The sequence below is a fragment of the Aethalodelphis obliquidens genome, unplaced genomic scaffold, assembly GCF_003676395.1.
Source record: "Aethalodelphis obliquidens isolate GAN/ISIS:26980383/991018 unplaced genomic scaffold, ASM367639v1 scaffold10, whole genome shotgun sequence".
Taxonomy (NCBI): Eukaryota; Metazoa; Chordata; class Mammalia; order Artiodactyla; family Delphinidae; genus Aethalodelphis; species Aethalodelphis obliquidens.
This window is the reverse complement of record NW_020837954.1, coordinates 27060772-27086535: the sequence shown is the minus strand read 5'-3', so window position 1 is coordinate 27086535 and position 25764 is coordinate 27060772. Positions and strand designations below refer to the sequence as shown.

The 25764-nt window shown below is 40.9% G+C and overlaps 2 protein-coding genes across 2 annotated transcripts in view; one reads left to right on the top strand and one right to left on the bottom strand.

Moving 5' to 3' along the window:
• GPR137C (G protein-coupled receptor 137C) overlaps positions 1-786 on the bottom strand; it is a 53821-nt gene extending 53035 nt beyond the window's left edge. Inside the window, exon 1 of the mRNA XM_027111246.1 lies at positions 388-786. Coding sequence (XP_026967047.1) covers positions 388-786 — 399 coding nt within the window. The remainder of the gene's footprint in view (positions 1-387) is intronic.
• Positions 787-1389: 603 nt separating this feature from the next.
• The window catches only part of TXNDC16 (thioredoxin domain containing 16), a 111676-nt gene continuing 87301 nt past the window's right edge, over positions 1390-25764 (top strand). The window contains exons 1-6 of the mRNA XM_027111245.1: positions 1390-1487; positions 8430-8548; positions 9152-9452; positions 10446-10528; positions 15645-15718; positions 16542-16616. Of these exons, the coding sequence (XP_026967046.1) occupies positions 9245-9452; positions 10446-10528; positions 15645-15718; positions 16542-16616 (440 nt within the window). The 5' untranslated portion in view covers positions 1390-1487; positions 8430-8548; positions 9152-9244. The remainder of the gene's footprint in view (positions 1488-8429; positions 8549-9151; positions 9453-10445; positions 10529-15644; positions 15719-16541; positions 16617-25764) is intronic.

Sequence of the window (25764 nt, the reverse complement as noted above, 5' to 3'; positions counted from 1 at the left end):
CCACTTTGTCGGTGGCACCGACACCTTCCCTTAGAGGGCCAGGACTCTGAACAAAGGCTGGTCCTGCTGTTTCAAGTTGTCGGAACACACACTCTCGCTCACACCCCGCAAGCCCCTCAGTCGCCGAGCCGATCGGCTGCTTAAGTTTAGGACGAGAACCCTGGCGCACACACCATGCGTGCCTCGGTTTCCCCCGGGCTGCTCTCGGGTCCGCCTCTCGCGGTTCGCACCCCCCCCCCCCCCCCCCCCCCCCCCCCCCCGGGCGACCCCGGGGCCCCCCCCCCCGGGTTCCCCCCCCCCCCCCCCCCGCCACCGGTCCTCAGCCCGAGTTGAACTCGGCGGCCCCGCTCTCCCGCCCGGCCCCGCGTGCTGGTCCTCCCGCCTTACCTCCGCTAGGTAGAGGTTGAGGAGACAGAGCGTGGAGAACTGGAGACAGGAGGGGAAGCAGTAGAGCAGCCAGTGGGGGAAGAAGTGCAGGTGAGCGGGCGGCCGGAGCAGGGGCAGGGAGCCGCTGAGCGAGAAGGCGGCGGAGAAGAGGGTGGTCCTGAGCGCTGCCCACAGGAGACAGAGGAAGAGGCAGAGGCTCTGGTAACTCAGCCGCCGCTCACGGTACAGGAGCAGCCGCCACAGCTGCAGGTAGGCAAAGGCGAAGAGCGCGGCGTAGAGCAGGGCGTGCAGGATGCTCAGCGCCAACTGCACGGAGCCCGGCACCGCGGCGCCTCCGCCGCCCCCGCCGGGCGTGGAGGGCTCGCGGCCGGCCGCCGGACCCGGCACGGACGCCCTCATGAGGGGGCTAGGGGGCGGGCGAAAGAGCGCGGGAAGCAAGGGGCCGGACTCGGAGCCGCTGTCGAGGGGGAGAAGGATGTCTCCCTGACCCCCCACCCACCCCAACCTCCAACCCCAGGAAGCGCCGTGACAGGACCCGGAGCCCCGCGGAGAGCAGCCGCGGCTCCTGGGACCCCGCCTCCTCTCCCCGCCCCCCCCCCCGGGGGGTCTCGGCTCCTCCTGCTGCGGCTCGGCTCGGTAGCTGCAAAAAACAACTCTCGGCTGGAGACAATCAGCTGAGAAACCCGAGCATTTGAGGTGCTCGCTCCGCACCGTGGGCTCCCGCCGATTGGCCCAAGCGGGCTCGCCCCCTGCGCGCCGCGCTCGGAAGGCCACAGGCCGCTGGACCTGTCGCTCCAGGAGGCCAAGCTCTGATTGGGTGCCCGCTTTCCCCTCTTGCTCCTCCCCTTCACTCCCCACCCATGCTGCCGATTGGCCCAGCAACTGCACGGCCAGCTCGCGCCTGCGGGCGGGCTCGGTTGTCGCCTGTCAGCGGGGCGGCTGTCGCTCCGCCCCCTGCGCTTCCCATTGGCTGGAAAGGCTGCACGTAAGACCCACGAGGACCGGGAGGAGCCTCGCGGTTGTTTTTTGGCCAGCAGGCTGACTCCACCGAGCGGTGGAGGCTGCTGGCGCGGAGGGTTGGGAGCGCTGCGAACCCGCAGGTAGGGGGAGCGGTTCGTGGATGCCCGGCAAGCGAGGTATGGGCCCGCCTTCTGCCTCTCATCCTTCTTGTGGCGGGAACTGTCGGTCAGCCGTCCGGGTCCCAGCCCGCAGGTCTTGTCCTCAGGTCTCGATAGGTAGGTGGCAGCGCGGGTCCTGCAGGCGAGGGCTGTGGTTTCTGACGGCAGGGATGCCTGCGGGGATTCAGACCTGGCGGCTCTCCCCCAGCAAGGACAGCACTGCCCAGCTCTGGAGTTTGGCTTAGAAGGGGCCTCACCTGGATCCTTTTAAGGGACGTTTTGCTTTCTTTTTTTTCCTAGCGTGAGCAGGTAGTAAAACGGGAGCCCTTCTGTGGGGAGAGGGCAAGGAATGAGGCGAAGGCTGAACGGAAGCTCTAAGTAAAAGAACCTCCCTCCCTCGGGATATGTCCCAGAAAGAAGAGTGGAATTAGAATGGGATGGATATGGAAGCCGTCTCAGGGTGAGGGGAAGGTGGGTCTTTGAAACTTAGAATTTGGAAAGATGCTGTGGGCATAAGTTTAGGCAAAACGGCAGAATCAGAATTTTAAGTCTTTGAATGTCTAGAGAGGAAAAGGTAGAATAGTCTGTGCTTCTTAAATTCCACATGTATTCCTTCAAGCCTTAGTCCCCTGTGTGGTGGATGGTGGCGCTATTTCTAGGGCTCAGAGATATACAAAACACATGCTATATTATGTTTCTGCTGTAAATAAATGAGGAATAAATAGATCTTCCCACGTATATTGGACTGAGATAATATTTGTTGACTTTTTTTGGGGGGGATGTTTGGTAATAAAATGAGCAAATTAGTGCAAAATGGTGAGGGAATAATTTGTGTTCCCCTTAGGATGGGTGGCATATCGCTAAATAAGTATCCCTCTGAAAGGCAGTGCTACATTTATTGGTGCAGCTAAGACTCAGCCTCTCCTAACTCACCATTCTAAGAAGAGTGTTGCTACTTTCTTTCCTAGCTAAGTGATCCACAGGGAAGGTAAAAATCTCTTGTGCTCCAGACTGTGGGACAGTAGTTTCCCCAGGCACCAGATACTGGTGTGTTTTGGATTCTTTGTAGGTGTGCTGACAAACTGTGATAGATGTTTAGGCCTGGCACTGTTATGTGGAGATCCCTCTGATGAAACATTCAGCTGAGCAGGTTGTGCTGTGCAGCCTACAGTAGAGTACAACTTGCTGTAAGAAGTTAACAGTCCTAATCCAACATCAGCGCTCTAAAGAAGGATCTCAGCTTTATTGGAATTGAAGACATTGGCCTCATGGATTCATAGGGAATGTGGTTAGGGCAGTACACAGTTCTATTTGAAAGGGGACAGAGTGCTCCGGGCCCCAGTGAGGTAACTGATTGCAGTTATGTGCTTAAGCCCATAAATTAAGCATGAACTCAGAGTTATGTGCTCTTAGGCACTTGTCAAAATCAGGAAAGCCTCTTATTCTCTGGCATGGCCCATTTTTGTATCTTCTATAATCAATGAATCAGGTCATGAATAGATTTTCACCATGAAGGGGTTTTTCTTTTTTTTCCTGTATTCTCTACTCAAAGTGAGAGTAAACGACATTTGGATAGCACCCACACTAGTTTTACATCTTTGTTTGTGAGACTTTTTATTCCAGTGTCATAGCAAATCAGCATATCCGCTTTTTTTCTCTTCCTTTTTTGGGGGCATATATATAGGGGGTGCAGGTAGAAGATTTTGCCCCACTTCCTGGAGGGAACTCTTAAGTGGGTAGATGTTGACTCCTTTTATTGCCTCCTTTGGGTCTTAAGTGGTAAACTGTGATGAGATCTAATCAACGTTTTATTTGAGTCAGGTTCAGTGAGCAGGTTCTGTTCTCTAAAAGCGGCATTAAACTGTAAGCAAGCTAATTTTTGACAGAATGTTCCTACAGGAACTTTGTAAGCATTATATGCCCCATTTGTTGCAGAATATGAAATGTGGCATTTCCCAGAGAATGATGCCTGTAGATCTTGGTGTAATTTGTTTAATGTTTACAGTTGTTAATTTCCTCTCTTTCTTGAGAGGGGAAACCATTAGTTTTATGTTTAATCATAAGGGAAATTTAGGCCTTTAAAGGGGAAACTATCCAAGGGTCTTCTAGAAAAGCTTGCTCCTGGGTAACCTAAAATTGGAAATATGTCCAAATACACAATGGTTGAATATTGTTGTTTTGAGAGAGCAGATTACTCTAGCACAATGTTCTTTCAAACATTTAAAAGCAGAACCATTTGCCAAGTGTTATTATATGTAGGACCCAATCCCAAAGTGTGATTGCTGTAGCTGAAGAGGGCCACCAGTTGCTCCACCTACGCAGAAAGGCAAATCTTTGCCCCCTCCTCTCACTAGCAAGATGATCAGTGTTTTTCTCTTGAAGTACTTCCTCATCATTGCCCTTGGGGGCTTTCTCAGAATTCCGGTGCTGAGCAAAACAAACTTTTGTTGCCTTTAACTTTTTATTTGCAAGCTTTAGCCCTTTTTGTACTGTAGCCTTACTCATCCATTCTTACAGTGCTTGTCATCCTCCTGTATTTGTCCTTAGTTAAATGTCACATATTTTTTCCAACTTTTAAATGACCTGTGCATGCATACTTGTTTAGAGTTTAGGGATCAGGCAAAAGTTACATCTTGCCTACTGACTCTGATTAGTTCCACCAGGAGCGGTATACTGAGGAACTGAGGGCTCCTTCCAGCCCCAAAGGTTAAGAGTCTGCACTTAGTTGTGAGGTGTCTGTGTGTAGGATAGGCAAACATTTGCCTATGACTTCCATTTTCTTTTTGTATTGGCACTGGTTGTGGTAACAGTTGTATTTTAAAGAGTCATCTTCCCTTTTAGAGTCTTTCTAAAGTGAAATTGGGTCAATTTCTTGTGAATTCTTTGAAATATACTGCTTTAAAAATCTAGGATATGTATTTATGTTCAAGTCACTCTCCTCTTAGCTGTTACTAAAACAAATAGGGCTAGGTTGGGTTATACTGTAATAACAACCCTAAATCTTCAGAGATTTAAAGTAAAGTTTATTTTATGTTAACACTGAGTTGGCTGGGAACCTTGCCCCATGTTGTCCTCTTTCTGAGACTTGGTTCAACAGAGAAGACCTTGGTTTGAGTGTTTTCAATCATCATAGCAGAGAACAAAGTGTGTCATGCTTCATGATACATATATGTTAACTCTTAAAATCTTCCAGAAGTTACATATTCACTTTGCACATTTCATTGGCCAAATCAAGTCATGGCCATACCTAACTCAAGGAAGTGGGGAGTAGGATTTTAACATGTGCAGAGAACTAGAAACATTTGGACAGTCTACCCTTTTTGTCAATAGATATACTCCTTCCTACATGTACTTCATCCTTGGCTCTTCTCAGTGGAGATAACCCCTAAATCCCATCCAGTCACTGTCAAGCTCAAAGTCTGGGATCTCTGAGTAGTACCCAGTAGCCATAATCTCTTGTAGTCTCTATCTTTATAAATTATCTGTCTCCGTCACCCTGTTGAATACATAGTGTAGGGACAGATAACTATAAACTATAGTAAGTGTTCCCATTTGGAGAGGAGAAGAATGGAAGACATATACCAGACTCTGGACTGTAGCAATTTTGGAATCTTGCTGGGCAGATATTGCTAGACCTCTAAATTATAAGAAAAATGAAATGAAAAAACACATCGAATGACTAGCCCAATTTAAAAATAATTAGATGCAACAGACACAATATTACTGTGTGAAATTGCTATAAAAGCTTCTAAACATTTATATGCATTTTCTGTGTTTATCTCATTATTGTGGACCAGTGATATACAGTTCATATTCTAGCACATGCCCTGGAGCATAGTTCTCTATGGTCCTTGGCTTTATGCCCTGCAAGAGATCCTTTCATTTTTATTATCTTTGGCCCCACCTGAAGTTGGCTTTGGAGAATGTGGCTTCTTTCCATGGCTGAGCAGTTTTGTCAGCTTGTTTCCGGACCCTACAAGCATGGGGGCTTAAGGATTGTTTTAAGTTTTGAACAGCTTAGTCTTTTGGATGGTGGTGCTTCTTTGAGTACCTTTCTTTTAATACCTCGTTAAACACAATCAACAGCAACTATCACACAGTACTCATTTCTGTCTTCCAGCCTCTTCTCTTAGGGCCATAGATAAGTTCTTTAGCCACGTGAACCTAGCATGTGCTCATAAATTCATTAGGTACTTGTCACCTCCAACTTACTGTAGCGACAGTTTCATCAAATGTTTTGTTATTCCTTAACATGGATCATTTGTTGAGGTCTTGTCTCTATGTTTCTTTGAGGAGAGTTTCCTTGAGTACTCCCAGAACAGCTTTCCTGCTGCGTGGCGCCTGAGCGAGTATGTGGGGTTCTTGTTAAGGCAGCACCTCACTTCTAGTTTGTACACCAGTGAAGATAAACTAGATTATGCTACAATAAAAACCCCCCAATCTCAGTGGCTTAAGACAACGAAGTTTATTTCTTCCTATATCATATGCTCATTGCATACCAGCTGGGGGTTCTCTGGGCTGTGCTTCATCTGGGAGCCATGCTGACAAACAGCCACCATCTGAGTGTTTTCAGTGACTATGACAGAAGAAAAGAAAGGCAGGCATATGACACAGTAGCTGTTAAACTGTTGCCTGAGACAGGCCACTTTGGCTCCCATTTTATTGGCCAGGGTAAGTCACGTGGTGGCCTCAAACTTCGGTAGTGGTGGGAAGTGCAGAAAGCTAAGTGTGATCCTAGGTATAGCTGACAGGAGAACTGGAACTGTTTACCCCATACTGATGAACCATCACACCAAGGTAACAAGGCCACATTCCTCCCAAGGAACTCAGCACTTTGTGGTGACACTTAAATTTTGAAGCATTAAGTGTTGTTCTCTATCCCATTTTCTAACTACCAGAGAAAAAAGTCACCAAGTACCCTCTGTAGCTTTGTTTTTAACTCTGTTCTTGCTGGATGTTCTCTTTCCTCACTATTTCCCATCCACACTTGCCTTCTCTTTGTTTAAAGTTATTTTTATGAGGAGACCATGTCTCTGGGCAAAAGCATTTCAATTACCATGCATGTGAAATGAACACTTTTTAGTGACACCACAGGGGTAGATTGGATTAATATGAGTAGTAGCTCTGGAAGATTTGATTACATACAAGTAATATTTTTTCTTTTTAAGTCAAAGTGAAAAGGTACACTGTTTAAAAGAGTCAGTTCTAGAAGGCTTCAAAATTCCCCTTGGTATCTTACCCCCTCCAATTTCTTGTTCCTCAGAGGCAATTACTTTGAACCACTCACAGTTTCTTTTGGTGTTGATCTTTCCATTTCCAATAAACTTGGCTTTTGGTCTCGTGAAAAATGAAGATTTAGCTCTCTTTCATCCCTTTTCCCACCCTGACTGTATGCTCCCTTACTTTCAACTCCACTCAACTCTGGTTGTTACGGATCTGGTTAAATCATTATTCAGTGTTTATCTTATGACCATATAAGCTGTGTTTCTAGCTGACCCACACAGTATTCTCTGCTTTAAGTTATTTTTTAAATAATCAAACTTACCAAAAGATGGAGAAAACTGCAAAAGTTACTACTGAGTACCTATCTCTGAATAATCACCCACATCTCTAATTGGCGAACTGCATAGTACGTTCATATGGATAATCTAATCTGTCCAATGAGGTGGGTGTGGGGAAGTATTCATGCATTGAATGTGTGTGGTTAGACCTTTGGTTCTACCAAATACATTCTACGTGAAAAGAGTATGTTAACTTTAGTATCCAATTTAGTGTTTAAATGACTGAATTGTAACCACAGGGCCAGGAAAAAAGATATTTATACTTGCATTTCTCATTTGTGCTTTTACTTAAATGTTTATCCTTTTAATTAGGTTGGAGTTACTTCATACAGTAACAAATGTTATATTCTTTCGGCCTCAGGATGCATGCATGTCTCCCTCAGAATATAAGAAAAATATTGGATGACTCATTTTATACCATTTTCATTAATATAAAGTGGCTTTAAAATATGCTGGTTTAAAATAGATTTAATGTATAATATTTTAATGTCAAGGATACCTCTTAATTATATTACTAAAATTACTTTTTATATACCTCTCTCAGTCCTCACTCCTCATTCTCCTTGAGTTTTTGAACTCTTGGCTCATTATTAAAAGTTGATGGCAAATTTGTTCACTGCTTGATATAAACTAGTTCTAGTGAAAAGAATTATTAGGAAGTAATCAATAAGTAATTAGCTCCTGTTTTAGGAGTACCTGTTCCTTACGGAGAGTTATTATACGCTTCTTGATAGTATTGAAAGACCAGTCTATGGAGTTTCAGTTTATCAATTCTATTGTACAATAAATTGAAGAGTAAATTTTTTCTCATTACCCCTGAAATGCTAAATTGAAGAGTTAATGGTCTTTCATGACCTTTGAAATGGTAGGTGTCTAATTTAGTATGATTTTTTCCTAAATTTTTTATTCTTTAATCATTTCTTTACTGAAAAGTTCCACTCCTATCCTTATGAGTAATTCTTGCTATATTCTCCTGTCTCCTGTTTTGACATAGTGATCTTTGTTTAAAAGATAAGGGTTCGGGCTTCCCTGGTGGCGCAGTGGTTGAGAGTCCGCCTGCCGATGCAGGGGACACGGGTTCGTGCCCCGGTCCGGGAAGATCCCATATGCCGCGGAGCGGCTGGGCCCGTGAGCCATGGCTGCTGAGCCTGTGCGTCCGGAGCCTGTGCTCCACAACAGGGAGAGGCCACAACAGTGAGAGGCCCATGTACAGCAAAAAAAAAAAAAAAAAGATAAGGGTTCTATTTGAAATTAAAATTAAAACAAAATTCTCACCTATACCTGTGGGTATATCTTTACCTTCTAGAAGTGCGATGTTTAATATAAAAACTAATTTTCCTAAACTATCTTCTTTTAAATGTAGATAATATATATCATCAGTAGAAAAGCTTCCTGAAAGAAGAAATTGTTCAAAAGAAATTTGAAAGTAGCAAAAGTATAAGACAAAGATAATTGACAGCAGATACAGAGGACAGCATGGGAGTAAGTACAGCATGAAAGAAGATGAGATGATAATATCTAGAGCAAATCTGAGTTCAGAAAATAGAATTGAATTAAAATATGACGTTGAAAAAGATATTTGAATTTCTAAACAGTTTAAATAAATCTAAGTCTTAGGAATTACTAAATGTATATTAAGAAGGAATGTTCTTAAATAGTTTTAATACATATCTTCTAGGGGATTTAAAGTAAAAAGAATGTAAACGTAGTAGACATATATTTTGGCTCTCATTCCCACGTTAGTGATTTTAATTGCTATTTGAGTATTAATTGTACATCTACTCTAGGTAGAGAAAGATAAAATACTCAGTTTAAAATAAATGGATTGGATAATGTTTGAAAATTAATTTTAGAATCCTTAAAAATGACAGCTTAGCATACACCATAAATATCTATTAAACTTAACATACTTAGTATTGCATTTTCCAGATATCTTTGATATCTTTTGCAAGTATCAAAAATTCATAGTATTATTAAATCAATGTCATTGTATATCATCCCCTCTCATGTTTTTACTAGAAGGAAATAGTAAAGTATTAGTAAAATCAAACATGGAAGTAATGCCTTATATTATTCTTTTTGCAGATTTTACTTCATTCATTTATTTAATGAATTCATTCAGAAAAACTCTGTTGAACGCCTACTCTTGCCAGGTATTGTCCTGGGCAACAGAACACAATGGTGAACAAGATTGACTCTCCTGCCCATATGCAGCCACAGCTAATGATGTCTTCCAGTTTCAGTGTACTTAGAGTTGGCATCTCTTTTGTCATGATGTGCATTTTTTATATGTCAGCAGTAGACTCTCTACCAGAGCTGAGCCCTCAGAAGTTCTTCAGTACATTGCAACCAGGAAAAGCTACCTTAGCTTATTTTTGTCAAGCTGGTAAGTATTTTTTATATTCTAATATGATTTTTGTGATGTTTCTATTGCTGTTTAATCAATATGCTAGGAAGAATTTATTATCAGGATTAATAATATGTGCTTTAACGCTGCTACTGTAATATGCCTGCCTGGGTTTCAATCCTGACTTTGCCACTTGACCTGCTGTGTGACCTTGGTTGAGTCACTTAGCCTCTCCACGTGTCTTTTTTGTCATCCATAATGAGGAAATAGTGTGTGCTTTATAAATTTATTGTGAGGATTAAGTGACTTTACTCATGTGCTTAGTCCATAGTAAATACTAGATAAGAATTAGCTGTTAATAATATCTGAATTTCATCATCATTTCTGAAAGTAAACTTTTGGATATTTTTAGCATGTAAATATTTTAAAAGTGTTTTCAAACTTTAAATATAATATTAGTAACGCCTTAGTTTAATACTCTGCTTTAGCTGTACCATTAATTATACTGAATTGATTAATATAACTATTGAACATAACTTATTATCATGGTTCCATTTAAGTTGTTTTGTGCCTTTAAAAATACTATTCTTGGAATTAGTAAATGAAGTGAATTCATATTTTTGTTGGCTCCCTTATTATAATTGTTATTTGAAAATGGTATTTTAAAATCATTTTGAAAATTTTGTACCTGTGTGTTGTGTATATAGTATTAAACTTGGAAAAGTAACGCCAAATGTGCCATTTAAATTAAACATTTATCCAGTTTATGTTTAGAAAGCTTTTAAGGTCACTTACAAAGTGAAAATATGTCATGATAAAAATATTAGAAATAAGAGTAATGAGGCAATAGGAAATAAGGGTACAAGAATATGTAACTAGGTTCATTTAGTAACTTGATTATTTGTTGTTGCATACTAGTTGGGCAAACTAATATATTTCTTTTTCAGTTTGCAGCTTTGGGCTTTAATTTTAAAAATTCATCTTTCCTAAGGGGCAAGTCATAAAACATTCATAAAACATTTCTTATTTTAGATTCTCCAAGTACCTCTGTATTTCTTGAAGAACTGAATGAGGCTGATAAACCTCTCCAGGACTATGGAATTTCAGTCACAAAGGTAGAAAGATATTTATGTTAATAAATTACTAGTGACAAACATTTTACAACTGTGTGACCTAAGACTGAGTATCTGAAAATACTACATTGTTTCACATCTGTTTCCAAACTGGAAAAATATTTTTTCTACCTTTTTTTTCATAAGAATAAACAGAAGTATAGTTAATTCCAGATTATTGTATAAATTATAAATACAGGGGAAAAAAAGCTACTTCAAATTCTGGAGCTTAGAACTTTATTTTGTAAACCATTCTATTGGGGCTATGGTGTCATTTATTTTTTCAATCTTTTATTTAAGTTTTTTTTTTTTTGCCTGACAAATATAATAGATGTCCATAATTTAGCTATTAAAATTTTTCTATTAACACAAACTGAGGTACCAAAATTGAAGTAATTCAAGTGTTTTTTTTTTCTTTCCTATTCTTCTAAGTCTTTATAATTGCTTATGTTGTGGGTTCTCATATTTATTTTTAGAAAAAAGTTAAAACAACCTAATTTGGGACTTCCCTGGTGGCTCAGTGGTTGAGAGTCCGCTTGCCAACGCAGGGGACATGGGTTCGTGCCCCGGTCCGGGAAGATCCCACATGCCACCGAGCGGCTGGGCCCGTGAGACATGGCCGCTGAGCCTGTGCGTCCAGAGCCTGTGCAAAACAACCTAATTTGAAATTACATACTTAATTTTTTTCTCAAAAAGTGTTTGAACTTGCCATGGAGTATTATGGAAAATTTCCACATGCATCATGGTTTAGATAGCTACAGGAGCCTTTCATTTAGTTTAAACTTAGAATTTGTACCTCAGAAAACGGAATGATTAGTAACCCAGTGATTATTAAATTCTTTCAGATTAGTGTCTCCCTGACTTTCTGTGTACATTTATTCTTTCTTAGTTCATTAGCCTTCCTCCTTTGAGAGATGGCTACTGTCCCTCTTGGGGCTAGAGTTCCTGTCCCTGAAGCTAGAGTTCCCAGGGCAGGAAGCATAGAAAAGTTAACTGTGACTTTTAAAGGGAAACTGTTCACTCTCACCACAGAACACTTCTGACACCAGATGTGTGTTTTTCATATGAAGCAGTTCTGACACTAACAACCCAGAATTAGCACAGACCCCACAGGTTAAGGGCCCAGTCCTATGAGATGCCCCTCACTTCAGATGTCAGTCACAAGGAGTGAGTGGGTCCCCAGGCTCCCTAGGACTTCTGTAGGACTTGGCTCCAAATGGCGGTTCTCACAACCCCCTCCTCAGGTTCCATAATTGTCCATAATGTCTCACAGAACTCAGGGAAAGACTTTACTTACTATTACTGACTTCTTGTAAAGGATATGTCAGGAACAGCCAAATGGAAGAGATGTGCGGGGCAACATCTGGAAGAGTCTCAAGTGCAGGAGCTTCTATCCCCGTGTGGTTTGGGGTGCGTCATCCTCCTGTACTTGGATGTGTTCACTGGAAGCTCTCCACACCCTGTAGTTTAGGGTTTTTATGGAGGTTGTTATGTAGGCATGATTGGTCAAATCACTGGCCATTGCTGATTAACTCCATCTCCAGCCCTAAGGTGGGGAGGTGGGGCTGAAAGTTCCCACCCTCTGATCTTTCCCTTGTCTTGCTGGTAACCAGCCCCCATCTTGAAGCTGTCTAGGGGCCCCCAGCCACCAGTCATCTCATTAGCATGCAAACAGACACTCTTATCACTCCCAGAGATTCCAAGCGTTTCAGAAGCTCTTATATTTCAGGTTAAAGACCAAATATTAGAAGAAAAGATACTCCTGGCACTCTATCATGCAGGAAATTACAGGGTTTTAGGAGCTCTGTGTTAGGAACAAGGGGCAAAGACCAAATATATATTTCTTATTATATCATGTTTATATACCTCAAAAACCTCTTTTTTAATGTCAATTCTGTTTTGTATAGAGGTCTCAGTTAACTTTGAACCACTGTTTATACTCTGGAATGATAATGGCACTCATCTTTAAGGAGCTTTGAATAAAAATCAAAATTGAAATTTAGAAACAAAATGCTAGGTTGGTATGATACTCTAAAAGGATAGTCATGCTGTTATCTAGTAACTAATAAACTAGTAACTAGTAACTGTGTGTCTAGTAACTAGAGTAGAATATTAAGGTTCATGCCCAGGGGTTACCTTTATGAACTAACAGTTTGTAAAGCTTTTGCAGTTGAGGACTCTTAAGCTATGTGGAAAGGAGACTGGGTGAAAGAGATAGACCTATATTGAGTACCTAGCTCAGTCCCTGGTGCATAGTAGATACTCAGTACTGTTTATGAGATTGAAACGAGCTTGCTATATTTAGTCTTTTATTGGATAGCAAAATGGCTAAGACCCCAGTCTCTTTCTTTGGAGAGTATATATCCAAAACGGGGGGATAAAACACATTCACAGACTTTTTTCTTTTTTGGCTGCGCTGCACAGGTTGTAAGAATCTTAGTTCCCCAACCAGGGGTTGAACCTGGGCCCTTGGCAGTGAAAGTGAGGAGTCCCAACCACGGGACCGCCAGGGAATTCCCATAGACCATTTTAATAACTAGCAGAACTTGGTCATTATAATAAGAGATACAAATAAAATGCTGTAGAGGTTTAAAAGAAAGAAATCTTACATGATCATCAAGGTGGAAGGTCATATTATGGTATTGGGAAAGACTTCACAAAAAGTAGCATTTTGAGATTGTCTTCAAAAGTTAAGATTTCAGGAGACAGACATAGATGAAGAAAACACTAAAATATAAATGGACTAAGTGTTCCAGTTAAGAAAAAGATTGTCAGGCTGGGAACAATAACCAAACCTAATTGTAAGCTATTTAGAAATGCATCTTAAAATAAAGGCTTTAGAAATCCTTAAAGCAAATGAAGGAAAAAATATATATATCATGCAAATAATAACCAAAAGAAAGCTGGTATGACTATGTTACTGTATCAATGTAGATTTTAAAACAAAAAACCTTTGTCATCCTTTCTGTCATAACCAATCCATCATTAAGTCCTTCAAGTTCTGCTATCAAAACTTTTCACGTCTGACCACTTCCTGTACCTTCACTTTTACCCCCCTGCCCTTGTCTAAACTGTCCTCACTTCTCCTCTGGGAAACCACAAGCCTCCTATTTGGCCTTTCTCCTTTCACTCTTGTCTCACTGAACCCTTCTCCACATGTAAGTCAGATCACATTGCTGCTCTCTCAGAAAGGCTTCCCATTACAGTTATACTAACATGGAAACTCCTCTTTGGACATTTAATTCCTCTAATCTCATTTTCTGTTCTTCCACCTTGCTCAGCTTGTTCCTGACACATGCTAGTCATCTTTCTCTTACTTGGACCTTCTAGGTGTGTATTTCCGTAAGGCCTTTGCAGGTATTTTCTCCTCTGCTGAGAACTCATCTCTTCCACATATTTGTATATTTGTATGCATCACTCCATTACTTCGGTTCTTTGTGCAAATGTCACCTCCTCAGAGAAGTCTTCTTTGATGACTTATCTAAAATGTTCGGTCATGTACTCTCCCTTTAATAGTGCTTTTTTCTTTATAGCCCTTAACATTGCATACTAATTAGTTTTTTTTTTAATGGTCCGTCTCTACTTTTAGAATGTAAGTTCTAAAGATAAACATTTTAATTTGGAACTTAACTGTACTCCTAGTGATGAGAACAGTGACTAACATATGGTAGGTGTTCAAATGTGTGTTGAGCGGATGAATGGATAAATCTGTCGTCATAATACCAACCATCCCCTATGATCTGACTTCTAAAAATTAAAAAAAAAAAGCTACATACACTAAAATTCACTGCTTTTGGTTATGACCGTACTCTTTTAATTCGAATTCTCTATTCCTCATATCTTTTTTGAGTATCGGTTCTCTTTTAGTAGCTTTTTTCTATAAAACAAATGTAGCTTTCCCACTTGTCACTCTGCTTTCTCAAACTCTGTTAAAATTAACTTGAACAGCAAAAACAAAAAAGCCTCATCTAAAAAAACCCTAACTTAACAAAATCCAAAACAAAATACTAACTGTTCTTCTTCCAGACTTAGTTTTGGTAAGTTATGTCGGTGGCTACCCACTTGCCCCATCTAAAAACCTCTTCATCCTCTTTATCTCTTGCCTTCCCCCATCTATCCCATGTTGCATATTACACGCTCAGTCTTCTCCCTAGTTTTACTTACTGTATTTGTGGAAAGTCGCTTGAATCTCTTCTGTCCTTTTCTGCTTTACTACAGGTCCCAGTCATCCCTGACCTGTACGAATGGGATACACCATTAACCGGCTTCCTTGCCTTTGTGCTCTCATGTCTTCCATTGTATCTCCATGTTGCTGCCAGGATTGGCCTTATGTTTTTCACATAGAGTCCTGATTGTAAGCTATCAAGGGCTGTTGTGGCTTCTCTAACATCATCAGGGACTCAGGTTCATTCTTTCTGTTGCACCATCCTTAGCAAAGGTTTCTTCTTTAAAGATGCCTTATGGTCCATGATGACTGCCGGTGCCTACCTATCTTGTCAGGTTTTTTTTGTCAGGAAGAAGTGGGAAGAGCAAGAGTATCTTACCACTCAACCCCCTTTTAAGATCCTTCTAGGCATCCCAAACCAGTGACTTCTCCTAACATCATTTAGCCAGCCTTAGCTGTTGGGGGAGTCTGGAAAAGTCTTTTAATGGGGCACTTGCTTTTAATGAAATTCTGTTAGTGACGCAAAAGGGTAGGATGGATTTGGGGTTAGGAGCCAGCAATATCTGCTATACCTGTGCTCCAGCTACTGAGATGCTTTCGTGGTCCCAACTTAGCACCAGTTCTGTGCTTCCTGGCTTTTGCTCATGATTTTCTTGTCCTGCCTTAATTGTTTCCTTCCTTTCCTACCTCATTACCTTCTACTTCGTTCATCAGATTGAATTAAATCTTAGGTATAATTAAATATAACTCTTAGGTGTAGGAACAGTTCCTTTCTCTGGGTTACCTCAAGCACTTGAATAAGTGAGCAATTATAGCATACAAATCAGAAAGAAAAGTAAAAAAGAAATTTGATCTGGAGACAAACTGTAATGTTTAATTTTCCTTTCTGTTTCCCTAACCAAGAAACTTGACCTTTTGATATGTACTCTAAACGTTAAATATAATCTTTTAAAGGTTAATTGTGTCACAGAAGAAACATCGAGGTACTGTGGAAGCGAAAAGAATGTGATGAAAGCATATTTATTCAGGTAAACTATTTTTAGTTTTTTTGGCTCAGATGGACAAACATAAAGCTACACTTCTAGAATATTCAAGTATACAAAATATCACTAGGCCAGAATAAAGGTGTATGTAGTAGGGGTCATATGAAGCTTAGCAAGAAGTCTAACTAATAGATTTGTTACCTCCACTTTGCTTCCTAATCTGTAAATTGAGGAGATTAATACCTACCTCACAGGATTGTTTTGGATATTAAATGAGAATCTTATGTAAGCTCTGACGGCAAAGGCCTGGTAAGTAAGCGCTTAGCAGATTTAGTGTTCTAAGTAGGTATGTCAGGTCCATATTCGGGTGGGAAATAAATGTACTTTATTTTTGAGGGATCTGCAGATGTCCAGGTTATGGATTCCTCCGTTACTTGGGTCTGCTAATCTGAGTTTTCTCAAAATCCTTTCCTCACACTCTTGGGATTTGGCCTAGGAAGTGGGGAGAGATCCTGTCTCCTCAGGGACCTACTGCTGAGGACCCTTCTTTCTGTCTCCTGCTTGTCTCCTTCCCAGCCCATCTGGGGAATGTGTGTGTGCTGGGAGGAAGCCTGGTTGGGACTCCTGTTGCTTCCCAGTCTTTTTGCCAGGTCCAGGGCCTAAGCTTTTCAAAGTCAGTGTATCTGTGCCTGTGTGTTCAGTAAATATTTGAATGTGTATCATGGCCAGCACTCTGGTAGGTATATCGGCTAGTGGATAAGACACAGGCTCCAAGAACTGCCAGAGCTTCCAGCCTGGTGTGTTAGAGAGACAAGTGAATTGAATGCTAAGGAAATATTTCTGTAATGCTTTTTAAAACTTTTTGCAGGGGTCACATATTACTCAGAGAATTCCCAACCGATACCTTGTTCGATGTGGATGCCATCGTTGCTCATGTTCTCTTGTAAGTACAGGGGATACCCATTTACTTACTCACTTGTTATTTATCTGTTGATTTCATTTTAGACAACCACAGTCCATTACAATATTTTAGGGTCTTAGCATTATACTTGTAAGCATCAGTTTCACACATATTGCTGGTCTGTCTTCCCACACAGAGGATCTAAAATGTCTTGAATGGCAGAGGATACAGAAACATGGAGATATTCTGTATAAAAGTAGGAGGTGGCACAGCACGGCCACCTGGCTCATACAATCGCTCTTGCCTTTGATTCTGTCTGTGGAGTGAGGATGTTACCAGGACAGAAGCTCATCTTTGCTATTCTCACTAGGGTTTTTGAAGTATCTAGCCTCCTTTTCACCCCAGCCTGATTTTTTTTTTTTTTTTTTTTTCCGGAGTCTGTAGCTCCGTTCCTGCTCAGTACGTGCAGAAACATTTCAGGTGTTCCCAGCACGCGCTGAATGTTTATTGAGAGAGAGTGAATCTAATTTAACTTGCCTGGCATGGAATCTTTAGGCCTGGGATTCAGCCCTACCTGGGGTCCACTCCTGCAGTCTCTCCTCAAATGAAGTAGTAGTATCTTTGGTAACAGAGCTAGAAGCTATGACTTTTTCAGGACACGAGTTTACAGGGACTTTTCCAAATTAACGTTTGCTGAGACCTTTGCTGACCTTGACTATCTCTGTTTTCTGTGTGGCTCCCATCTTCCTCCTCTTCTTCTACCTGATTCTCGCAAAAATGGTGTGAAAGTTAAGTTACAGGAAACTCTAAACTTGATAGGTGACAAGTTGTGGTTATCACATGTTCCAGTACTAATAATATATTAATAACAGTCTTTAGAAATCCCGGCCAACCATGGACCCTGAGGCCTGTGGACTGAGCAGCCAGTTGTAAGGCATGAAAGATGGCCTTTTGAAGAAGGAATTCCAAAGACCTGTTGGGCTGCCTTGGAAGCCCTTTCCTGGGATAGAGAAGGGGTGGCTATCTTGAGAGTGAGGGTCATGAAAAGCTTAGCAAAAAGTCCAAGTCATAGATATATTTGTTCTCAGGAAGCTTACTCGTTTATGCTTTTTACAGTGGATACCCAATGAATGTCTTTGACCCAGAAACAAGGGTGAAGAATCAGAGAAAGAAGATTCTTTAAGGGATGAGGGAGGGGAGACTAAGGTTGTCTTTGACAAGTCTGACAGCAAATCCTGGAGCGGCAGGTCCATGCTGGGCAGCCTGATGACAAGGTGGTTTCGAAACAACTGGGCCTTAGATGTGGAGAGGACGCTGTTACCTGAACTGGGTATCCTGTGGGGCTTGTGTCATTCAATCCTGCCATGGTGTCCTATTCCTTGTGCTGTACTAATGCTGATTTATAGAACACTAATTCCACAAATAGAGTATTCCCCACGTTCCTGCTATGTGCCAGACACTTGTAAGGCACTGGAGATGCAAGACAGCGTAAGATGTGGCTCTGTTCTCTAAGAATTTAATGTTTTGTTGCAGAGACAGATATGTAAACAGAAAATATGTAGGAAGTGAAATAGTAGAAGTACGTCTGCATATGTCCACAGGGTAGTGAATAGTTCCTTGTGTCTAGAATGAGGGTGGATGTTTGTTAAGAAGCCTTCCTGAAGGAGGTGGCACCTGGGATGAGTCTTAAAGGATAAGCGGGGGTTTGCCCGGTGAAGAAATGGAAGGTGGAAGAAGCAGGGGAAACTGTGAGCCCAGGCAGGGAGGTTAGGACAGTTTGGAGAGGGTAGTTTTTACTGGAGTCTGAAATGTGAAGCAGGAGGTGAGAGCAGAGAAGTTGGCATGGGGTCAGAGGAAGGGATCTTTGTTTACCACGTGAAGAAGTTTAGGCTTTGGGGTAGCCCCTGAAGGGTGAGGAGGCCAGCTCTGGGCCAGAATCCTTGTGTGATCTTTCAGACCCAACCACGGGCAATTACAAGCTTTGCCCAGCAGGCCTCATAGGGGAAAGGTGCTCTCCCACACCAGACTGGCACACAGCCAGAGCATTGCAGTTTTCTAGAGAAAATTGAGGTCCAGGACTCAGACCCCTCCCCTTCCCAATCCCTCGGACCCCTCCCTCTCCCATCCTTCTGACCAGACTGGCCTTTAGTCCCAGGTGTCTCCATTTGGGGCCTCATTATCAGGGACGTGCCCTGAGGCACCTTCCAGGTGCTTTGCCAAGACCTCCTTATCACAGGTCTTTGGCTAAACACTTTCTCTGCTTTAACTCTGTACTTTTCTTCTCCTCGCCCTTCACCTGCTCAGTCCCCCCACCATTCCACGGGTCCATAAAGAGGCAGGAGCCTTCTTGGAATGAGATGATTCCCACGCCCACTGGCCCCGGCCTGGAGCTGTTCAGTGGCGGGGGATGGGAACGGAACATCGTGGAGGCTGTGCCTCTCCTTTTGCCTCTTGCTTGCACTGTCGCAGTAAGTGAATAAAGGCTTGGTTGTTACTTTTAGTTTGGCTCTCTGTCCTAAGTGACCACTTCAACACCTGATTGCTCAACTGCAGGGTTGTAGGCAGATAAGTGATGTGATCAGAGTAGCACTTGAGGGCTCTTTCTGGTGGGTGAGAGACAAATCTGTGGGGTCCAAGCACATGTAGACACCATTGTGTGGCTATTGTGCAATCTAGGGAAGTAAAGATAGCAAAGAGGGGGTTTTCTTTTTAATTCTTAGGAGGTAAAATGAACCGGGCTTGGTAACGATTAATTTGATTAATCCCTGATCTCTTCTTTTCCTTCCTTCCCATCTCACTCTACCCCACATCTGATCTGATCACCATCTGAAGTAGGCAAGGATGAAGAGCAAATTTACAGGAGAAAATGAGTCTACTTTAACAAGTTGGATGCCCATCTTACCTGAGTCTTGAGTAGGCAGCTGTAGGAATTTGCACCCCTGGGGAGTGTTGTCAACATGTAGGTCATCTAGGGAGCATCCTAGGATAACACCAACATATAAAGGAAGAAGAAACTGAGCAGGAAAACACAAATGTCAAGGAGGTAGAATTCCAAAGAGGCAATGCCCTCATTTTTGTTTCAAATGTAAGAAAACTGACTTGTGGAATACAGTATTTTACAAAAATTTTCAGTAATGATATTTAGAATCTTGAAGAACTGTGCTAAATAGTATGCCATATCATAGCTGTACCTTGCAAATTGCCACGAGGAAAAAAATGCCTCTCAAGCCGTCACCCTACTTCCTTGTGCTAAAAGCATCAGTTTGAAATACCCAGTTCCTGGCAAGCAGTTCCTCCCTTGTACTCTTTTCAGTTGTATACTATTCCTAGAAATGGAACTGAACTGTTGCTTGATATCTTTTGCCCACTTTTCTATCATTTTTTTTTAAAGGGTGATTTTGTCCTAGAGCTGGTTATTTCTTTTATTTATTTATGGCTATGTTGGGTCTTCGTTGCTGTGTGCAGGCTTTCTCTAGTTGTGGGGAGCGGGGGCTTCTCACTGCGCTGGCTTCTCTTGTTGCAGAGCACGGACTCTAGGCACGTGGGCTTCAGTAGTTGTGGCACTTGGGCTTCAGTAGTTGTGGCTCACAGGCTCTAGAGCACAGGCTCAGTAGTTGTGGTGCACGGGCTTAGTTGCTCCGCAGCACGTGGGATCTTCCTGGACCAGGGCTCAAACCCATGTCCCCTGCATTGGCAGGCGGATTCTTAACCACTGAGCCACGAGGGAAGTCCTCTATCATGTTTTGAACTTTTATTCTTATTAATTTCTAGGTGTTCTCTTTATATAAAGGAGACACAAATTGTACATTTTCCTGTTTGTCATTTATCTTTTGAATTTCCCTTTTTTGTTCTTTTAAATATCATCAGGTCAAATTTATCTTTTTTCTTTTGACTTCTGGATTTTAAGTTGTACCAAGGTCTCCCTTATGCTCTTGTTACAAAGGACTTCATTTAAAGAAATTAAGACTGTTTTATAGAGCAGTTTTAGGATTACAGAAAATTGAACAGATAGTCCAGAGAATTCCTCCTTTCTCCTCTGTACTGTTTCCTCTGTTAACATTTTGCATTGGTGTGGTACATTTGTTACAATTGATGAATCAATACTGACACATTATTATTAACCGAAGTGCATAGTTTATGTTAGGGTTCACTCTGTGATGTACAGTTCTATGAGTTTTGACAAATGTATGATGACATGTATCCACCATTATAGTAGCAAACAGAATAGCTTCACTGCCCTGAAAATACCCTGTGCTCCACCTATTCATCCTTCCCTTCCACTCCCCAACCACTGATCTTTTCACTGTCTCTATAGTTTTGCCTTTTTTGAGTGTCATATAGTTGGAATTGTAACCCAGAAAAAGAGCTCGTGTGTCAGTTTCACAGAAAGCCAAACTCTGACAGCAGGTGTTTGCAGCAAAGTAAGGGCAGCAAAGTAAGGGTTTACTGCAGGGCGCCAAGCAAGGGAGTGGGTGACTCAGATCCACTCCAGCTTGGTCTTTGAGTTAGGGGGTTTTTAAAGGGAAAGAACAAAGGAGCTGGGATTAATCATTGTCTAGTAACATTTCTGTGACATTTCCTAATTGTAGTTTCAGGAGTCAGGATACCTATGGTTTATTAGCATCTGGTCTGGTGGTCCATGACCCTAGGGGGGGTCTGTTAGCTCATCCTGCCCTGGAGAAGCAACTTGTGTCTGTACATTAACAATAAGTTATGAACCACAGCAATTTTAGTACATTAATGCACTAAATGTTGTCGACAATAGCAGTTTTAGTCATCTGACTCTGGTTGATTACTGTTCAGTTAGCACAGGATTGAAGTCAGAGGGGACAAGAAAGGGAATAAAGTTTTGGAGAGAGAGCTTAATCATCACCTTGGCAGGGGGACTTGGTTTTAGTGGGGGCTCGTTTTCAGAATCATATAGCATGTAGCCTTTTCAGATTGGCTGCTGCTTCTAATTAGCAATATGTTTTTAAGGTTCCTCCATGTCTTTTCATGGTTTGATAGCTCATTTCTTTTTATTGCTGAATAATATTCCATTGTATGGATGTATCACTGTTTATCTATTCACCTGTTGAAGGACATCTTGGTTGCTTCCAAGTTTTGGCAATCATGATTAAAGTTACTATAAAGTTCATGCGTAGGTTTTTTTGTATTGATGTAGTTTTTCAACTCATATGGGCAAATACTTAGGGGTGTGATTTCTGGATCATATGGTAAGACTATGTTTAGCTTTGTAAGAAACTGCTAAACTGTCTTCCAAAGTGGCTGTATCATTTTGCATTACCACCTACATTGAATGAGTTCCTGTTGCTCTACATTCTTGCCAACATTTGTTATTGTTAATTTTTTTTTTAACTGTAGCTATTCTAATAGGTGTGTAGTGGTATCTCATTGTTTTAATTTACAGCTTCCTAAGGACAAAGGATATTGAGCATCTTTTAGTATGCTTATTTGCTGTTTGTATATTTTCTTTGGTGGGGTATCCGTCAGATCTTTTGCCCATATTTTAAATGTTTTTTTTTTTTTCTCATTGTTGAGTTTAAGAGTTCTTCTATATATTTTGGATACAAGTCCTTTATCAGCTATATGTTTTGCAAATATTTTCTCCCAGTCTGTGGCTTGTTTCTTCATTCTCTTAATGGTGTCTTTTGCAGAGCAGAAGTTTTTAATAATAATAAAATCCAACTTTACAATTTTTTTTCTTTCATGGATCATGCTTTTGGTGTTGTGTCTAAAAATTCATTGCCAAATCCAAGGTCACCAAGATTTTCTTCTATGTTTTACATTTAGGTCTATGATCCATTTTGAGTTAATTTTTATGAAAGGTGTAAAGTCAGTGTCTCGATTCACTTATTTGCATGTGAATGTCCAGTTGTTTCAGCCCCTTTTTTGAAAAGAGGAGCCTTTCTCCATTAAACTGCTTTTGCTCTTTTGTCAAAGATCAGACTCTATTTATGTAGGTGTATTTCTTCTCAATGTTTTAACTGTTCAATTTAACATTTAAATCTTTGTATGGAATTTAACTAGGTAAATAGTATGAGCAGTATATTAGTCAGGTGGCTAAATAATTGTCCCAACACAACTGAAATTAATCTCAGTTTTCAAGGTGTGATTTTTTTATACTAAACGCTCATATATATTGGGGTCTACTTTGGACTTTCTGTTTCATTAATCTATTTTTTTTTTTTTTTACTAGTACTGTTGCTTTAATTACTGAGGCTTTATAATGTATTGTAATATCTGAAAGGTCCAGGCCCCTTCATGTTTCTGTTTCTAGAATTGCATTTTTGTTCTGTTTACATGTGACATTTAAAATTAGCTTGTCTGGTTTCTTCCTCTCCCTGACTAAATCCTACTGGCATTAAATTTATAAGTTATTTTAGGGACACTTGACATCTTTAGAATGAATCTTCCCATCCCAGAACCAGATGTCTTTCCATTTATTCAAGTTTTCTTTTGTGTTCTCTAGTAGTGTTTTAATGCTTTCTTCATATATGCTTGGACACTGAAATTTATTACTGGGTATTTTATATCTTTTGTTTCTATTGTAAATGGGATTTTCCTTCCATTATCTTCTAATACATACACACTGATAAATTTTTATGTGATCAGTGATCCACAGTTACACTTGAACTTTGCTTCTTTGTAAACAGAAAAGATCAAGGTTTTAGACAATTTCTTAGTCTCAGAATATAGAAAAATTGCAATTGGGGAAGAATTAAGTTAGTAAAATCTAAGACTAGAATAACAAGTGTAAACTTAGGGTAACCCTATACTAAATATTTACGGAATTGTATATTTTTGAACCATCATGGCCAATTAAGTAGTGTATTTTTGGAGGACATTTAAAATATTCCTAAAACATCATTGATTAAAAATATTCTGAGTAAATGGTCTACTAACATTTTTAACACATTGATTTTTCAGGATATATTAATGAAATAAACCAAGTGTTTAGAGCATAGCATTGTTCTGTGTGTGTAAGAAAGGGAGTGTTAAGTCTAAAACTCTGAAGGGTCTTCGATGTTACCCTCCTTGCATAATACTTGCGGAAACACCAAGCCTCTGAATCAGAAATCAGACACAGCGGTAACAGCAATCACAGTAACATGGTAGTACTGGATTTGCCGTACCCAGTTCTCCACAGAGCTACAAGGTGAGAGCCATACGCTTAAATCTGTACTTACAGCAAGGTTTGGAGAAGGAGAACTTTAATTATGAATCTCTGAGTTTACATAGGAGCTGGCAAATCTGCTTTTTCCTTCTGGAGATAGAGTGCTTATCTTTTTCTCTGGAATTTAAACAAATTGCTTGGGGCAGGAGAAAAAGGTCTCTACCCCTAAATATAAGCATTTAGCTCCAGGGAAGATAAGGAAGGTTTTATTACCTTTGAATGGGACCAGGTGGCTCCAGAGAAAAGGAAACAAGATTAGAACTTGAAGAGATGTTTTCCAGCTTTGTGTACTGCCAATTTTCGTCTTCAGGAGACCTGGACTGTATAGGAACACTGAGAAATCTAGAAGGGATAGTTTTCTAACCGAGACATATATAAATATTTATTTATGGCATATATGTATTTGGTATAAATATTTCAAAGTTTCGCAAGAACGTGATTATTGGTTTATGGGAAGGGAATGCGGAAGCTGGGATGGGGGGAAGGAGTTAGAGGTGGACTTTTCACTCTTTAACTTTTTGTATACTTCTTCTGTTAGGAGTCCTACAAAACAGTTAAAATTTGCAAAATAAATAAAATTTAAAATAAAGGTAAGATATAGATTTATAGTCTACAAATTCTCAGCTCCGTTTTCTAAAATATACATAGTCAAAACCGATGGGGCTTCCCTGGTGGCGCAGTGGTTGAGAGTCCGCCTGCCGATGCAGGGGACACGGGTTCGTGCCCCGATCCGGGAGGATCCCACGTGCCGCGGAACGGCTGGGCCCGTGAGCCATGGCCGCTGAGCCTGCGCGTCCAGAGCCTGTGCTCCGCAACGGGAGAGGCCACAACAGTGAGAGGCCCGCGTACCGCAAAAAAAACCAAAAAAAAAAAAAACCCAACAAAAAACCGATGGAATTGTGTGGTTTGGTAACTGTGAGAAAAATTTCACTTCCCAGCTTCTAGATTGGGTTAAGAAGGGTAATATTTAGAAAAAGAAAGTAAAGTAACAATCTGTATTTGTTGATTGAGAATACCATATGTAACCAGTCTGAGGCAAGTCAGATGGAGGTGTAGAAGATTGAGGCACTGTAATCTCAAATGTGCTTTGGAATGATATATGAAGAAGTCAGGGTTTATGGAGGATTTATCCGTTGTGTGATCATAGCAGTTTATCTTTTCTGATTGCTGGTTTTCCTCATCTCTTAAATGTTAAAAATTGCACTGTCATTAGATTTTTTTGAAGATCAAATAAAGTAATACATCTGAAAATACGCTTTGTGTTTTACCCAGCGCTCTACAAATGTTAGTCGCTTTTTTCTATATAAATGCAGGAAATCTCATTTTGCAATTAAGAAAAAAAGCAATCCAAATTCAAATATCTACCTGCCATTCTGTTGCACACACAGTACTAATAGAAGTGAGTTCATGCAAGTCCGTGCTGTGACAGTTGCTGGGAATATTTGCCATGAGGCGCAGTTGCAAAGAAAGGCCATTTCCCCCCTAGTCAATGTTGACTCATGGAAATCGTCAAATGATATTGATACAAAAAGGAAAGACTGTGCAGTACTGTAAGAAACAATGAAATCTCAATAACTCTTTATTAAGGTGTGCTAATTGATATTCTGTGATAATATTTTGTCAAGTGGAAGATTTCTTTCCTTTTAAGTTAATGTACTACTGACAATAATATGAACTACAAATATTATGGTAATTATTTTCAACTATCATAATTTCTGCTAGTAGTTTATTTTTAACACATTATTGCAGAGCCTGGGTTTTGAGCTTGGATAGAACTTCTGGGGAAAGCTCCTCTTGGAGGTGTCTTCCTTTAAAACTCCTGAGCTGTGCTCAAGCTGGTCCCTTCCTAATAGGTTTTGAGCTATTGCTCCTTCCTTTATCTCTATCAGATTTGTTCCTACACAATATTATCAGGTGGGTTCCTGTTTGATAGTGACATACTGGGAAATTGTAATAAAAAATTACTTGCCTTGCATTTGAATTCCTCACAGCTCTATGTTAATTGGTAGTAAT